The sequence below is a fragment of the Andrographis paniculata genome, unplaced genomic scaffold (genome assembly GCF_009805555.1).
Source record: "Andrographis paniculata isolate CXL003 unplaced genomic scaffold, ASM980555v1 Contig69END, whole genome shotgun sequence".
NCBI lineage: Eukaryota > Viridiplantae > Streptophyta > Magnoliopsida > Lamiales > Acanthaceae > Andrographis > Andrographis paniculata.
This window is the reverse complement of record NW_026137605.1, coordinates 1,985,180-2,003,887: the sequence shown is the minus strand read 5'-3', so window position 1 is coordinate 2,003,887 and position 18,708 is coordinate 1,985,180. Positions and strand designations below refer to the sequence as shown.

Below are 18,708 nucleotides of genomic sequence, written 5' to 3'. Positions count from 1 at the left end.
TGCAAGAAAGAAACAGCAGCAGAATTTGTTTTAGGAAATCAAATTGGATGGGACAGACGCATTCACAATTAGGTAAAGCAAAAGAACAGACAATTCAAATAAGTATAAGCATACATACACAACTACAAGAGTTGTTCTTGTCATCTTCAAGCTGCTGGCATTGAACTGCCATGGCCGACTACTGTTGCAGTAGACTGCCACACAATGTCTTTTAAAGCTGGTCGGAGCTCCTTGCTGCAGAACTGGTTGTACTCTAAAGTATCGCCGCTTGACTTTTTAACCTCCACCACCACTAACTCCGGCGCCACTGCGAATATGTCAGCGGCTATTCCCAGCCGGCCTTTCCGGCCGCGCTCGGCTCCCTGCAGCCTCACGCAAGTCTCCCCACTCTTCTTCACGCTGAAGTTGCCCGTCTTCGCCACCTCCTCAAGCTTTGATATCACGCTGCTCGCTGGCCGGCTTGTCGCAAACCGCAGCTCCTCCTTCTCTGACCTTTTTTCTGAGAACAGTGGCGTTAGATCGAATCCTTGGGAGAGGGAGATTATGTGAAAGGCATTCATGGTTTCCTTTTCTTTGCCTTTTTCAGTGAATTCTTGTTCTTCTTTGGACCGGAGATTCTTGGGGAGTGATTTTTTGAACCAGGAGGAATCCATGACTTTAGCGATGGTGATACGTGTGGAAGGATTCGGATCAAGCATTTTGGTGATGAGACGGCGGGATTCCGGCGAGAACCACGGCGGACACTTGAAATCGCCGCGGTAGATTTTCCTGTACATGTTTACAATGTTGTCGTCCTGGAATGGTAGGTAGCCGGCGAGGAGAGCGTAGAGGATCACGCCGCAGGACCAGATGTCGGCTCTGGAGCCGTCGTAGCCTTTTTTTCCGATGACCTCCGGCGCGACGTACGCCGGGGTGCCACACGTTGTGTGCAGCAAGCCGTCCTGCCGGAGATGGTCGGAGAACGCACTGAGGCCGAAATCTGTTACTTTGAGGTTACCTTCCTCGTCGAGGAGAAGATTCTCCGGCTTCAGATCCCGGTGGTAGACGCCGCGGCTGTGGCAGAAATCGATAGCGGAGATCAGCTGCTGGAAGTAGCTCCGCGCGGCGTCCTCGCGCAGCCGACCTTTGGCAATCTTCGCGAAGAGCTCGCCGCCCCTGACGTACTCCATGGCGAAGTAGATCTTTGTCTTGCTCGCCATCACCTCGTGCAGCTCCACGATATTCGGATGGTGCATCATCTTCATCACAGAGATCTCGCGCTTCACCTGCTCCATCATCCCCACGCGAATCACCTTCTCCTTCGCAACAACCTTCATCGCCACGCTCTTACCGGACTGCAGATTCCTCGCGTGGTAAACCTTCGCGAACGTTCCGTGCCCCAACAACCGCCCGAGCTCATACTTACCGAGCAGCGCGCTGCATTTCTCCTCCGACGCCATTACAAATTCTCCGATTAATCAAACCAACTCTGCGGTAACCGAACACTTTGGGAGAAAACAAGCAGTAACTGATTTTTTTTTTCAAAAACGCAAACAGCGATAGATTCACCCGTCCTCGACGTGCTTCCGGTGACAATTCCGGCCGCCAATCACCGTTTTGCTGGCCTTTCCGCCGCCAAAGTGGGGGTTAGAAACCGGCGATCTTCTCATCTCTATGCATTCCCTGGGGGAGGTGAAATCACGGGGAGAATTTCTAGGGTTCGTACGAATGGATGCAGTCAGGCAGAACGGAATGACTGGGGTCGGGTTTCTGAGTCTCTCTCTTCTTTCTCTCTCTCCAACCTTGGGAGAATCAATATATAGCAGGTTGAGAGGGTACGACTGTCAATCTTGGCCGTTGCGGTATTTAAATCGGACGGCTGAAATTCCCCCAGCGATGAAGACGCGTGTCGAGATATGCATGGCGGAGATGCCACTACTGATTGATTATCGTTGTTATATGAATAATTGAAGGGTCCGCACGTGCCTTGCACGTGGACAACTTGGTGATTCCGTTGCTGTAAATATGTGGCATTACGTTTTCACCCTTGTGGACGGGTGGCCGCATTCCTTTTCCGTGGGCGCAGCCGCATACGGAAATAATATAATTAATTTTTATTTTTAATTATAAAATACTTGGTGTGTTTTGTTAGTAAAAAATCTTCAAATATTTTTTTCAAAATATTTATTATTTTTATATTATTCATCTTTTAATATATGTTTCACATAAAAATAAAATAAAATAAAATAAAATTATTTCAGAAAACAAATATAGTCACTTTTATATTAATTCATCAATTATCTCAAATATTGGTTGTCTTCATTTTGAATTTTTCATGTACATATTGTATAATTGTTTTTGTTAGTTATAAAAAAAATAATTATTTAATTTTATATTTTTTGAAAAAAAAATATGGAGTGAATAATATAAATTGGGTCAAATCTATCCAACGAACACACTATTAATTCGTGTAGTATGATTCATTCAAAAAAAATTATTTATATATCTCCTCAATAAATAAATATTTTTATATATATTTAAAAAAATTCATTTTTTTATAAAGCTAATTTAAATTAAATTATAAATAAATAAATAGATATTTTTTATTTATATTATACAAAATGTTATTATTTACAAAATATTTAAAATACATATAGTATTAAAATATTTAAACATATATTGTAAATTTTTTAAATAATACTATTCCATATTTTTTTAGATACCAACAAAATTATTCATATAAATAATTATAAAATATTATCACAATTTATTATTAATAATTTACTAATTTCTACTATCTAAACAAATTGTTCATCTATTTCGGAAAAGGAGAGAACATTAAATAAACAAAGTCATTTATTTTAAAGTATATTTATTTATATAATTCATATAATTAAATGTTTTAACCGTGTTTGTGTTCTCTGAATACAAAAATACATATTTCTCAAAAATATATTTTCTAAAAAAATTAATATGTTATGTCCATTTATTATTTTTATATTATTTATACAACTTTCTATATGTCACGTAAATATATATACATATATATCTTCAACCAATTTTTACTAAACAAACAATCCCTGTATTTATTTTTTTATTTTATTTGATTCAATAGCTTTTTTTATATAATATTGAAAGTAAATTATAAAAATTAATAAATCATCATCTTTGTTTGATTTTGATTTAAAATAAATTATTTAAAATTTAATTTAAATAATATTATAATATAAATTCTATGAAAAATATATGGCGGCGAGTTTATTAAAAAAAATTATATAAATACATGAATAATTTGTGTTTTATTTAATATTCTCTCATCCAAATTTATTTTTATCATAAAAATGAAATATTTATATTCTTATCTATTCTTTTTAAAATTCATGTCGATCAAATAAATATAAATTTACATGAAAGATATAATATTATTTAAAATCTTTTTGTGTTATATTTTGTCCTCTTCCTTCAAAACTAACGTCAGATATTGCGCCTAAGTATTATACAAATAAAAGAATTGAAATATTATACATATCATTATTGAAATAAAATAAATAAATAATTGATTCATTATTCAATTTACAAAATAAAAATCGAAGACGAACTGTTATCTAATTTCTACCTAAAATATTTCACTCATTTATATACGTAATACTTGAATAACTAGGCGATATTTACAAGTTTTGGATGTAAATGATATTTTGTTCATACTTTAATAATATAAAAATGAATTTTATATAATAAATAAAACACATAAGATTGTATATATTTATAATAAAAACACATGTAGATATTATGTAATTTACCATATATATATGTTTGTTTTGAATTTTTATTTTGAAGATATTTTTTTTTTATGTGAAATATGAAAAAATATGTTGATAATGTAAAAAGATAATATTCGTCCGGTCTCACCCTTGATTCATTTTTTTTTTTATTCGTTTCACAAAAGATAATTTATTTTTATTTTTAATAAATTTATTCATTTTAAATATTCTTAACAAATATTAATCAATATAATTAAAATTTTAAATTTTTTTACACGTAGGGCTCACTCAAAACTTTTTTATTTTTATTTATCTTCTCAATAAACAAATATTTTTATCTATATTTAAAACTTTTCATTTTTTATAAAATTAGTTTTAAGTTAATTATAAATAAATATATAATACTCCCTCCGTCCCGGTGCAAGGTTGCCGTTTACTTTTTGCACGTAGATTTTTGAATATTAGTATTATAATGGGTTGTAGTGAAAATGACGAAAATGCCCCTATTAGTATTGTGTAATATAAAAGTAATGGCATTTGTGTAATATAGTATAAGTTGGAAGGGTATTTATTATGTCAGGTAGATAGTACAATTACTAAATTAGGAAATAGTAACCTTGTTTTGGGACGGACGAAAATGAAAAATGACAACCTTTTAATAGGACGGAGGGAGTATATAAAATTTTATTATTTACAAAATAACATTCATATTGTATATATTTTATTGACATAAAATTCTAAAATATTTAAAATACCAACAATACTAATCATATAAAAATAATAATAAAATAATATTATAATTTATTATTAATAACTTACTAATTTACACTAACTAAAATACATTGCTCCTACCAAAAAGACTCATCTTTGCCGAAAATAATATCTTATGAAATTATTGATTTTTATAAATTAATTAAAATTATAGAAGAGTATTATATATATATCTTCTGCTATCATATATCAACTAAAAAAATATATATGAAAAAAAAAAATTGTTGGAAAAAAGCTGTTTATTAAAATTTGTATAGATGAAAAAAATTATTTTAGTTTTATACTCCCTCCATTTCACATACGGTGTCTCCTTTATTGTAGATACGAGAATTTAGGAGGGATATAATTAATAGATAATTAAATATATATTAGTGAAAATAATTATTATTTAATAAAAAATAATTTTAAATTAAGATTTAGATAACTAATTAGTATAATTAAAATTTTAAAAATTATTTAAATTTTTTTAAATAATATTAAAGTATACAATATTTTTCTAAATAAATAAAAAAAAAATTAGAGAATAAATGAGAAAGACCTAAGTGAAAAACAGAGTAAATTTTAATCTACTGAATAGTGCCATTTGTGTATTGATTATGTACATCACTTTCATCAGTAAATATTGGAAAACCCTAGAAGATATCAAATTGAATCTAAGAAATATATAAATGTAAAAATATATGTAATTTATATGTCTTTTTGTGGAGCTGTCTGTGTTACATCAGTGAATCACATCCTAAAAAAGATTCTGTGTTCACCTGATTAAAAATAATACTCCCTGTTACACCGTAGACACGGTATTTTAAGAGGGGTATAATTAGTAGATAATTAAAAATATATTAGTGAAAATAATTATCCTATAATATAAATAATTATAAATTAAGATTAAGATAACTAATTAGTTTAATTAAAATTAAAAAAAAATTTAAAATTTAAAATGAGATTAAAGTGTGTAATCATTTTCCAAAAAAAAATAGTGACATGGTATGTGAGACGGATAGAAACAGCAACGTGGACATAGTATCTGGAACAGATGGAGTAATATTAATAATAATAATAATAATAATAATAATTTGTTTCATTTTTAATACAGTTTTTTTTATATATAATTTTTTTTTATCCGTCCATAAATTTATTCATTTTAAACATATTTAACAATATATATGAACTCACTCAAAAGCTCTTTTATTTATATATTTTAATAAACGAATATTTTAATCTATATTTAAAATTTCTCATTTTTTATAAAATTTGTTTTAAATTAATTATAAATAAATAGATATATTTTTTTATTTATATTTATATAAAATTTTATTATTTACAAATAATATTATATTGTATATATTTATTGAGATATAATACTAAAAATATTTAAAATATCAGTAACACTACTCATAAAATATAATATTATAATTTATTTTAATAAATTACTAATCTACATTATTTAAAATATCGTATCTCTAACCAGTCATCTGACCCGGACAAAGAGAGTACAGTATATAAATATATTCACATAATATATAATATATTCTATGGATTCATAAAAACTAATAATATAAATATTATTTTACATATTATCAATATATTTTTTGTACTATGATATAAAAATTTTAAAATTTAAACTACTAAACAAACACACCTTATATATATACAATAGCAGAACTGGCATCCGACCAAAAATAATAAAAAACAAAATAGCAGAATTAGCGTCTAAATATTAGAAGGGCAAAATGTCTATAATTTACTTTAATATTTAATTAATAAAATTATATAAAAACTAATGATAAAATTATAAAGGTAAACTGTTTTTTTAATCATGTAATTGGACCCTCTTATTATTTTAGTCTCATAAGTTGAGCATGTCGCAAACTAGTCCTATAAGTGAAGAATTTTTGCTGTTTTAGTCCTCCGGCGCCGGAGACGCCCGCGTGGCTCGCCGGAGGTGACGTGTCCGCCACACGTGGATTTTTAATTTTTTTTTTAAACTTATTTTTAATTTTATTTTTTAAACTTATTTTTAATTTTATTTGTATTTTTTTATTTTTTTCATTTGGTCTAATTAAAAAAAATTTAAAAAATTAAAAAAAATGAAAATAAATAAATAAATCCACGTGTCCGCCAGGTGTCGCTGACCTGGCAGGTCATATGGCGGATACGTCACCTCCGGCGAGCCACGCGGGCGTCTCCGGCGCCGGAGGACTAAAACAGCGAATATTTTTCACTTATGGGACTAGTTTGCGACAGGCTCCACTTACGAGACTAAAATGATAAGGGGTCAAGTTACGGTACTAAAAAAACAATTACCCAATTATAAATGAATATGAACAATTTTGGGAGCAATTGTATATGAATATATATATATATGTATTTGTATGTGCTGATAACAAAATACGTGAACTAAACAACCCCTTCTTGTTTTGTGTATTTATCGTAAAAGTTTATATGTAACACTCCCTCCGTCCCAAACATCGTGCAACATTTCATTTTTGGTATATCTCAAACACCCTGCAATATTTCCAAAATAGGAAATAATTAATTATACTTGATCTCTACCTCACACTTTATCTCATCCCATCACACAAATAAAAAATATATATATATTTCTCTCTCCATCGCATCACTTAATATCTAAATTATCCTACTTAATACTACACACCTAAAAACTCGTGCCTAAAACAAATGTTGCACCTATTTTGGGACGGATGGAGTACTACATATGTCTATTAATTAAGTATTCATTTTTTTTTTGCATGTCGAATTTTGAATATTAATACTCATTTCATCTAATTGAAAGGTTGTCATTTTTCATTTTCGTCCGTCCCAAAACAAGGTTACAATTTCCTAATTTAGTAATTGTACTACCTACCTAACATAATGAATACCTTTCAAACTTACACTATATTACACAAATATCATTACTTTTATATTACAGAATACTAATAGGGGGTATTTTCGTCTTTTTCACTATAACTCATTATAATACTAATATTAAAAAATTTACCTGCAAAAAGTAAATGATAATCTTGCACCTGGACGGAAGGAGTACAATAATACTCATCATGTCCTAATTTATATACTCATTTTACTATTTTCCTATGTCCCACTTCATAGTATTTATTTCCTATTTTAGAAATAGTAATCATACATTAATACAAAAATACTTAATAAAATAATACTCATTCCGTCATAATTCAAAGTATCAATTTTACTATTTTTGTATATCTCACTTTAAAGTATTCATTTTCTTATTTTAGAAATAATAATCATACACTCATAGCAAAATACACTTAACTTTTATTTAAATTAGAAACATAGTATTACTTTATATATAAAGTCAAATGACAAAAATATAAAAATCTCTTACACAATTTCACTAAATAATAAAAATAATAGTATTATTTTTTAATCACCTACAAAACCCTAAAAGCTCATTTGATTTTAGAAGGAGAGAGTATTATATTTATACGTAGTACAAATTAAAAGAAAAAAATAAAAAATACCTCTATTTATGTTTTATAATACAAATACAATAATATTTATATAAAATATTATTTAAATATAACGATATTTATAATGTTAAATAGAATAACATAAAAACTATACATATAAGGAGAGAATTTCTGTATATATGTTAAATAATTATTAAAAAATATATTTGTATTTAATCATACATAATAATTTTAATATATGTAATTTTTAAATAAAATATTGATTATATATTTTTGTAATAGTGTAAAAAATTAAAAATAAATGTAATTTATAAATATGAACAATTGTATAAAACAATATAAAAAGAAAAATATACATATAATATACTATTTTTTAAATAAAAATTAAAAAATATGATTGAAATAAATTGTTATAAATTAACTCCATTTTTATTCTAACTGTTGGATTTTGGAGTGAAAGTTGGAGATAGTGTTAATAAGACCATTTTTAACCCATAAATTCAATTTATGCAGCTTTAATTCAAAAAAGTTTGTTCTTTCAATTTTTTTCTCCATATTTTTTTTCGAAAAAAATTAATACATTACACACATTCATTATTATTATATTATTTACATAATTCTCTATACCTAAAAGAAAAATAAAAATATTTTCAACAATTTCACAAAACACACATTGGTATAGTATTTTTATTTCAACCCGGCTATTTTTTACTATTTTTTTTTTTAAATTCTATTTTATTTCAAACCATTTTTTATATCAACAATTAATATTATTTTTATAATTTTTTTAAAAATAAATAATCTAATATACAATATATATTTTTTTTTAAAAATAGTGTTGCACTGTACTAATGTCGAATTTTGGCGTCAAATTTAGCATCGGTTGGAGAATAATCGACGCCAAATCTTTAACCTAGCACCATAAATGAAGTTGGCTTGGAGACGCCATGTTCTACCATATTAATAAAATATTGTTTCATATAAAATTATCAAACAAAATGCAATGTGAGTTCTTATAATTCAATAATGCAGTACTCCCTCCGTCATATGTAATATCGATTTATTACTGTAGATACGAGAATTTAGGTAAAATATAATTAGTAAGTAAATTAAGAAATGTATTAGTAAAAATAATTATAGATTAAGATAACTAAATAGTTTAATTAATATTAATTTTTTAATAAAATATAAATTTAAAATATGATTAAAATATATAATTATATTTAAAAAAAAATGACAAATTATGTGGGACAACTTGTATGGGACATGGGGAGTATTAATTTTTACAACTTACTCTCTCCATCTACTAAATTTACTATTTATTACTAATTTTGACAAATTAAAAATATTGAAAATTTGATTATTATAAGTATTACATTACATACTTATTTACCATAATGGTCACTATTTTAATTATATGTTCCCTCTATTTTTTTAATTACTAATTAAATATCCAACCACAATTTAAAATAATAATCTAAGGCAACCTTAATATTTACATTAAAAGGACTTGTAGTTACACATTTATATAAATTTTGACCACACAATAATAATAATAATAATAATAATAATAATAATAATACCCTAACCAACCATCACATTAACACTTTCATTGGAATTTAAAATAGAACAAAAATTAATAATGTTGTTAAAAAGATAAAATGAAAAAATATACTTCCTTCGTCCCAACATAATTGACACTATTTCTATTTTTGTTTGTCTCGTAACAATGGATAATTTTTTTATTTTTGGTAGAAAATTATTAAATCAAAACATATTTAACAAATATAAATCAACTTAATTAACTAAATAACATACATCATAAATGACGTAGAATCCACTCGAAACCCCTTTATTTCTACCTCTCTCTCCTCAAAAAATAAATATTTTTATCTATATTTAAAACTACACATCTTTTATAAAATTGATTTATGTTAATTATAAATAAACAAAAAAATATGTTTTTATTTACTTGTATTATAGAAGATTTTATTCTCTACAAAATGATATCATTGCATATTTTTTAATTGTTATATAATTTTTAAATATTTAAATATATATTTTAAATTTTTTTAATTATATATATTAAATTTATTTTAAAATTATAAATATTATTAATTATAAAAAATAATATAATAATATTATAATTAATTATTATTAACTAATTAAACATCTTTACCTTATCTAACGTATTTCTAATCCAAAGTGAATTGAGGAGGGAGTACCTATCTGCCCGTCCATCATCAATCACCGCATATTATTATTATTATTATTATTATTATTATTATTATTATTGTTGTTGTTGTTACTGTTGTTCTTAAATAAATAAATATTTCATCGGTTTTATTTAAATTATTATACTCTTTTCGTCTCATTAAAAGGTCACCATTTTTTATTTTTGTTTGTCTCAAAATAAAATTACAAATTTCTAATTTAGTAATTGTACTACCTATTTCACATAATAAATACCCTTTCAACTTACAATATGTTATACAAATGTCATTACTTTTATATTACATTATACTAATAGGGATATTTTTGTCTTTTTTACTACAATTAAATATAATACTAATATTAAAAAATTTTCGTGCAAAAAGTAACCATCAACCCTTCCATCAGGACGACGGATGCATATTTACTTTAATAACGTATAGAAACATTAATTATGGTTTACATTTTATATTGAGAGTCAAATAGAATTTGATTGTATTAATTAGATTTACAATGGCGGTGGTTTTTTTCACAAAAATTGAGGCTCCTTTCATAACCACATGAATTTTGAGCAATTATATAAATATATCGTAAACTGTTTTTTTTAGTTTTGTAATTGGACTCTTTATCATTTTAATCTCGTAAGTGGAGTCTGTCGCAAACTAGTCTAAATGAAGAATTCGCTGTTTTAATCCTCTGGTGCCGGAGACGCTCGCGTGGCTCGTCGAAGATGACGTGTCCGCCAGGTCAGCGATACCTGGCGGATACGTGAATTTTTTTTTTCATTTTTCTAATTTTTTTAAAAACTTATTTTTAATTTATTTTTAATCTTATTTGTTTATTTGTATTTTTTTATTTGGTTCAATTAAAAAAAATTTAAAAAATTTAAAAAATAATAAATAATAAATAAGTCCACGTGTCTGCCAGGTGTCGCTGACCTGGAGGGACACCTGGCGGACACGTCACTTCCGGCGAGCCACGCGGGCGTCTCCGGCGCCGGAGGACTAAAACAACGAAAATTCTTCACTTATAGAACTAGTTTGCGACATGCTCCACTTACGGAACTAAAATGATAAGAGAGTCCAGTTAAAAAAGCAATTTACCGGTGTATATATATATTGATCTATTTATTTATTTTTTTCTGCCAATCTCATTAAAATAATAAATAATAATAAATTAATACTTGAGAAAGTCATATGAAGGTATGTATGTTTAGGGAATCATTTTTAGTAAAGAAAATAATTTTGACTTGAGTCGACATTTTTTTATCAGCACAGCACACCTGACCACCTCATTTAATTATTAATATTAATATAAATTATTTAATTAATTAACTTCACACAAAAAACTAAGGCGACGTGTTTTGTCTTTTTATTTTTCTTTTTATATAATGTGTATTTGTTACGGTCAATTCTCCTAAAATTTTTATTTGGCAAATTGTTTTTCTAGTCAGTTCTTATTTATATATTTGTTCTTTGTAACTCTCTATTTATTCTTTACAATTCTCTATTTATGATTTTACAAATTTTTACCTATAAACTTTCGATTTTGCCCTCAAAATAATATTTTATTTATAATTCTATATACCAAATCTAACCCATAACCCTTGATTTATGTAAATAATTATCAATTTTATTATTATTATTTTTTTCACTAAATGACGACGAACGATACAGATGTTCGAAGTACATGTTCATTAACTTATTAATACATTATTCAATCACAAATTAATATTCTTTATAAATATTTTATATAAAAATTTAATAGTTGTGGATATTTAAATATATATATATACATGTAATTTATTTGTAAGTATTTATATATAAAATAAATATGCTTATTGTTTAACATAATTTTTTTTGTAAAATTGAGTATCACATATATTGATATTTTCTATAAATATTTTGTATTATTATTTAATTGTTGCATATATATATTTAAATTATTCATATTTCATATTGTTGTCTAGCTACTTATTTGTTAATTTTTTAACAGTAAAAAATTGAAATTATATGGTAAAAATTAAGGGTTATATGTGAAGATAACCAAAAAATTGAAGTTAAAAATAAATAAGGGTATTGTAGGAATTTTAAGTGAATAGAGAGTGAAGAAAAATAAATTAAGAAAAATATGGAGTAAATAAGAAGAATTTAATGTAAAGAAAGTAAATAAGAAATTGAATTTAGAATTAGGGAGTTTAACGGAAGTTACACTATTTGTTATAATTTTAGTTTAAAATATTTTTTTTATATAAGGTATAGAAAATCATGATATTTTCTTTTTCGTACTCCCTCAGTCCAGAGACAAATGATCCCTTTTTCTTTTTTGTCCGTCTCATTAAAGATGATCCATTTCTATTTTTAGTAAATTTATTCATCTTTAACATATTTAACAAATATAAATCAATTTAATTAAATTTCTAATATCTTACAAATAGGACCCACTTAAAACCCATTTATTTCTATATCTCTCCTTAATAAATAAATATTTTTATCTATATTTAAAACTTCTTATTTTTAATAAAATTAATTTTAAGTTAATTATAAATAGATAAATTATTTTTTATTTATTTGTATTATATAAAATTTTATTATCTACAAAATGATATCCATATTGTATAAATTTTATTGATATATAATGCTAAAAATATTTAAAATGCCAACAACACTACTCATATAAAAATAATAAAATAATATCATAATTTATTATTAATAATTTACTAATCTACACTACCTAAAATACCGTGTTCTTAAGCAAATGAGTCATCTTGACCGGGACAGAGGGAGTATTATATATACAATACAATAGAAAAAATATATATATATTTCCTATTTTCCAATTCAACGGAGCTTTTTGAAGTTTTGTAATAAATTAAAAAGTATTAATAGTATTTTATTAGTCACCGGAAGAATGTAAAAAATTTTGATATTTTTGTTATTTTACTTTATGTATAAATTAATTACATATTTAATAAATATTTTAATTTAAATAAAATATAAGAGTATTTTTTTAGTATAAGTGTATAATTATTTTTTTAGAAAATAGAAAATATATTTTGAATTGGAGAAAGTATAAATTTATCCTTAAGGTTATTTCGTGATGTTGTTAAATTATATTGATATCGTTATTATAATAAATAGATGAGATGTAAGAAATACTTTTAAATATTTATAGGGACCAAAATTACTAAGAAAAGAAAACTTATAAGTTGATTCCGGATGAATTTAAATGGAAAAATAAATGTATTAATCTTAAATATTAAATTATTATTATTATTAAATAAAAAATAACACTATTTTAAGGATAATTTTAAATAAAAATATTTTATTTATGTCAAAATATCGTATCAAAATATTATTTTAAATAAAACATAAAGTCTTAACTAAACAACCTAATTAAATTGAATGTGATTATTGTTTTTAAAAATACTTATGCATAACTTATTTTTATTTAGAATCTTTCAAATTTAAAACATTTTAATTATTTTATGACGTAAGAACTCGCAGCCGCTATCCGAAAGTGCGCACTCCGTAAACTCCCGGTCGAACCTAATACCCTTCAAACTAAGCCCGACAAAAAATTCATATTAGGCGAATCATGTATAGCAGGTGACGGCGTCGAACATTTAAAAAACAAATGTCTTCTTGAATAAGTGCAAATATGCTTGGTTGGGTGCCGATTATTATTATTATTATTATTATTATTTGATTTCAATTATTTTATTATGCAAGTTTACAATTTAAAAAAAAGATATACTTAGTCTGTCTACTAACTTATAATAATAAATTATTACACTTTTTAATTTATATTTATTTATAAATATAACACAACTATTTATATATTCAATTTATTAAAAAAATTTATCACTCCATTAATTCAAAAATATATTTTTCAAAATACGTTTGTTTGGGAATTAGATTTTAAATTCATTATTCATCCTATTTTTTCCCCCCAAAATATCAAATCAGATATTTATTTTTTATTTTTTATATTATACTAAAAATCAATTTTACATTCAAAACATCACATCAACACCTATTCATATCACATTATACAGCTATTCAAATTCAAAATTTTTACTGTTCAAATCTCAACTCAAAATCCAAACCCTCAAACAAACACACCCATAGTTTACAATAAAGTTTACAATAAATCAATATAATATTATATACATTGAGATCTCTATTAAGTTGAGACGAACGAATTTGTTTCTTTTTTAAAGATTTTTGAATATACTTTAAAAAGAAATTAATATATTAAACATATTTATTATTTTTATATTATCTACGCAATTTCTTATACTTTACATTAAAAATTTTCCTCAAATCAAATCAAAACACAACACAAACACAAATATATACAAGAATTTAGATAAAATTAATAAATTTTAAATATAAATAAATACTCCATCCGTCTCGTATCTATGTATCTGTTTGCTTTTTGCACGGAATTTTAAAAATATTAGTATTGCATTGGAATAGTAGAAATAAAGGTAAAAAGACTAAATTAACATTATTAGTATTGTATATTATAAATATAATGACATTTATATAATATATTGTAAATTGGAAGATTATTTATAATTTTAGATAGATAATATTTACTAAATAAATAAATAAATACTTTGTTATGTAACATATCAAAATAAAAAAAATAAATAAATTATTAAGTGACCTATACTACTATTTAATAATATTTTTAGGGAAAAAATAAAACTATGTACAAAATAGGATTTAATAATTTGTTTGAATGTATTTATTATACCATACGAAAGAATATATTCTTATCTCGTCAAAGTGGGGCATTAATGCATCCTTGTTTGTTTATGTTTTTTTATATCATCAGTCTATACAATAATTCTGTAGTAGGAAATAGCATGGGTTTATTCACTTATACTTCATTCGTACCATACACCCTGCAATATTTTATTTTTGGTATATCCCAAATATTCTGCAATATTTTCAAAATAGAAAATAATTATTTATACTTAATCTCTACCCCACACTTTATCCCCTCACATCATCCAAATAAAAAAATAAAATATATATTTATCTCTCCATCACACCACCTAATTTCTAAATTATCTTACTTAATACTATCCACCTAAAAATCCGTGCCAAAAGCAAATATTACACCTTGTTTGAGACTGAGGGAGTACATAATTTGTAATAAAAATATATTATTTTTCAAAAAAATATTTAAAATAATAATAATAAAGATAATTATTTTAATAACATTTTCATAATTGTCAATAATTAATAACAAAAATAGTTATTGTGAAGGTTGAAAAAGTATAATAAGCAAACAAGATGTACTCCCTCTTGTCCCATAAATATAGTCTTAATTGGGTTGCCTACGAGATTTAAAAAATATTGATATTATATTGGTAGTGGGTAAAAAATATGGATAAAATTGTTTTTTTGCCCTTCTGAGTACATTAGTGTAAAAAGTAGTGACAATTGTGTAAAAAATGAAAAATTATGGGTAATTTTATAGTGGCATGGTTATTTATGAAAATAAGACTATTGTTTTGAGACGGACAAAAATGGTAAACAAGACTATTAAATTTGGGATGAAGGGAGCATTTAAAATTTTAAAATAAAAAACATAAAAAATACAAAACAAACAGGGCCTTAACATTAAGGAGCTTTCTTTAAATGAGGGCATGTTATGTGTTGGTTGGAATGTTTGCTGTTCTTTGTCAACAAACCAATTATTTAAATAAATAAATAAAACAATAATTCAAATATATATACACAAATTGCAATAAGATTCAAAGAACCAAAGAATTTGTGAGAAAAATTCAAAATTGGGTGTGTTTCTACTATTTTGACTCTGTGTTTTCGAAAAAATTATATTTTCTCCGTCCCATTAAAAGGTCATTATTTTTTATTTTCGTCCGTCCCAAAACAAGGTTATCATTTTCTAATTTAGTAATTGTACTACCTGCCTAACATAACAAATACCCTTCCAACTTACAATATATTACACAAATGTCATTACTTTTACATTACTCAATACAATAGAAATATTTTTGTCCTTTTCACTACAATCCATTATAATACTAATATTAAAAAATCTACGTGCAAAAAGTAAACGACAATCTTGAACCGAGAAGATAGAGTAGTATTTTTTTTCTCTCACAAAATATTTATTATACATTATTTTTTTCTCTCAGTTTTTTTTCTAATTAAAGTGTATTAAGAACGTTTGCATTTGAGAATGGTTGGCGTGTTTACAATATGACCGAAGAAAATTTAAGTTCTATTTGTAAATTTATATATATTTTTTACATAAATATTACCCTCTGCGTTCCATATATCATATCCACGTTACCGTTTCTGTCCGTCCCACATTCCATGTCACTTTCTTTTTTTGAAAAATAATTGCACATTTTAAACTTTTTAAATTTTAATTAAACTAATTAGTTATTTTAATCTTAATTTATATAAATATTTATATTATAAGATAATTATTTTCATTAATATATTCTTAATTATCTACTAATTATACCCCTCCTAAAATACCGTGTCTACAGTGTAGCAGACACGATATGTGGGAAGGAGGGAGTATTTTTTTTCAAATGTTGACACTATTAATCAATAATATATGTTTTTTTTTTGTTTTTTTTTTATAAACGTCACATTAAATATATTTTCTTCCACAAAAAATATTATAGTATTCATAATTTTTTATTATTTTCAAATTTTTTCTAAAACTCTATTTTTTTTTTTTTTATCTAAATGAAGTACACTTCATATTTAGTTCATAAATTTGGGTGTGCTTTTTAGTTTAGTTTTGTTTTTTAATGATTTGAATAATATTATGAATGGAATATATTATAAGGTAACAAAAAAATGTATATTCACAGAGAATCACAATTATTGCATATGATAAAAAGTAATAATAATAATAATAATAATAATAATAATAAAAATAAATCAAACCACAAAAGAACACTTGTTCTCCTTGCGTCTTATTAAATACTCTCCCGTCCCACCGGAACTGAACCATTTGATTAGGAATATGGTATTTAAAGTAAGAATGTTTCATTAGTTAATAATAATGAGTTATGATATTATTATATTATTTCTTATGTAATTAATAATATTTATAATTTTAAAGTAAATTTAATATATATGATTGAATTTTTTTAAAAATATATGTTTAAATATTTAAAAATTACATGCAATATAAATATTATTTTGTAGAGAATAATTTTTTTCGATAATACAAAGTAAATAAAAAAATTATTTTTTTAATTTATAATTAATATAAATTAATTTTATAAAAAATGTGTAGTTTTAAATATTGATAAAAATATTTATTTTTGTTTAGGAGAGAGATAAAAATAAAGGGGTTTTGAGTGAGTCTTATGTCATTTATGATGTTGTATGTTATGTTGTTAATTAAGTTAGATTTATATTTGTTAAATATTTTTTGATTTAATAATTTTTACTAAAAATAAAAAGCTATCAATTGTTACGGGACAAATAAAAATAAAAATAGTGTCAATTATGGTGGGACGGAGGGAGTATATATATTTAACTTTAATTTATTCTTTTAAAAAAATCAAATTTTTATTATAAATTTATCATAATTTTCTGTTAAATATCACTTTTAAATATCATCAAAATAGAACACAAATATACAGAAACTAAACACATCATTTGAAGAGCCAATTAAAAAATTTCATACTCTCTCCGTTCCAATACAACAGTCTTATTTACCATTTTTATCCATCTCAAAATAATAGTCTTATTTCCATAAATAACCATATCACCATAAAACTACCCCTATTTTTTCATTTTTATTACACAATTGCCACTACTTTTTACACTAATACATTCATAAGGGCAAAAAAGTCTTTTATCTATATATTTTTTTTTAGCAACTATCAATATTATTTAAATCTCGTACCGAATAGTTATGGGATTGAGGAAGTATGCTTTTTGGGCATTATAAATATAAACTAGCAATGTATGTATAACCTCACTAAAATATTTCCAAAAAAAAAAAAAAACGTAAAAATAATTAATTCAATTAAATATTTTATATAAAAATAATAATAAATTTTGATAAAATGATGATTGGAATAATTAATCTTATCATCATCATATAATTTAATAATTAAATTGTGATTAAAGTTGGGATAAAACGATGTGAAACTTGACAAGTGGAATGTATATATTGGAAAGATGACATATTTTAATCAAAAGTAGGTAACAATTTTGATTTCTGAACTATGCATATCATTATTAACCTGTCACACTTCCAATAATGCAATAAATAAATAAATAAACGTAAACTATGGGTTTATTTGCTTTTGATTTCTGATATAAATATTTATTGGAATTTTATTTTACATAATATTTTTATTTGATGTTTTATACTCTCTTCGTCTCAAATACACTGCAACATTTTATTTTTTGTTTGTTCCAAATTCAGTGCAACATTTTCAAATTTAGAAATAATTAATAATATTTATATACATATATTAATATATATTCCCTCCGTCCCAAATACCGTGCAACATT

The 18,708-nt window shown here is 24.9% G+C and overlaps 1 protein-coding gene across 1 annotated transcript; it reads right to left on the bottom strand.

Moving 5' to 3' along the window:
- Positions 1–1,781, bottom strand: LOC127263661 (CBL-interacting serine/threonine-protein kinase 6-like). The gene has a single exon (XM_051292798.1). The coding sequence runs from the start codon at positions 1,437–1,439 to the stop codon at positions 147–149; it is 1,293 nt and encodes a 430-aa protein (XP_051148755.1). The 5' UTR covers positions 1,440–1,781; the 3' UTR covers positions 1–146.
- Between the last annotated feature and the right edge of the window lie 16,927 nt (positions 1,782–18,708).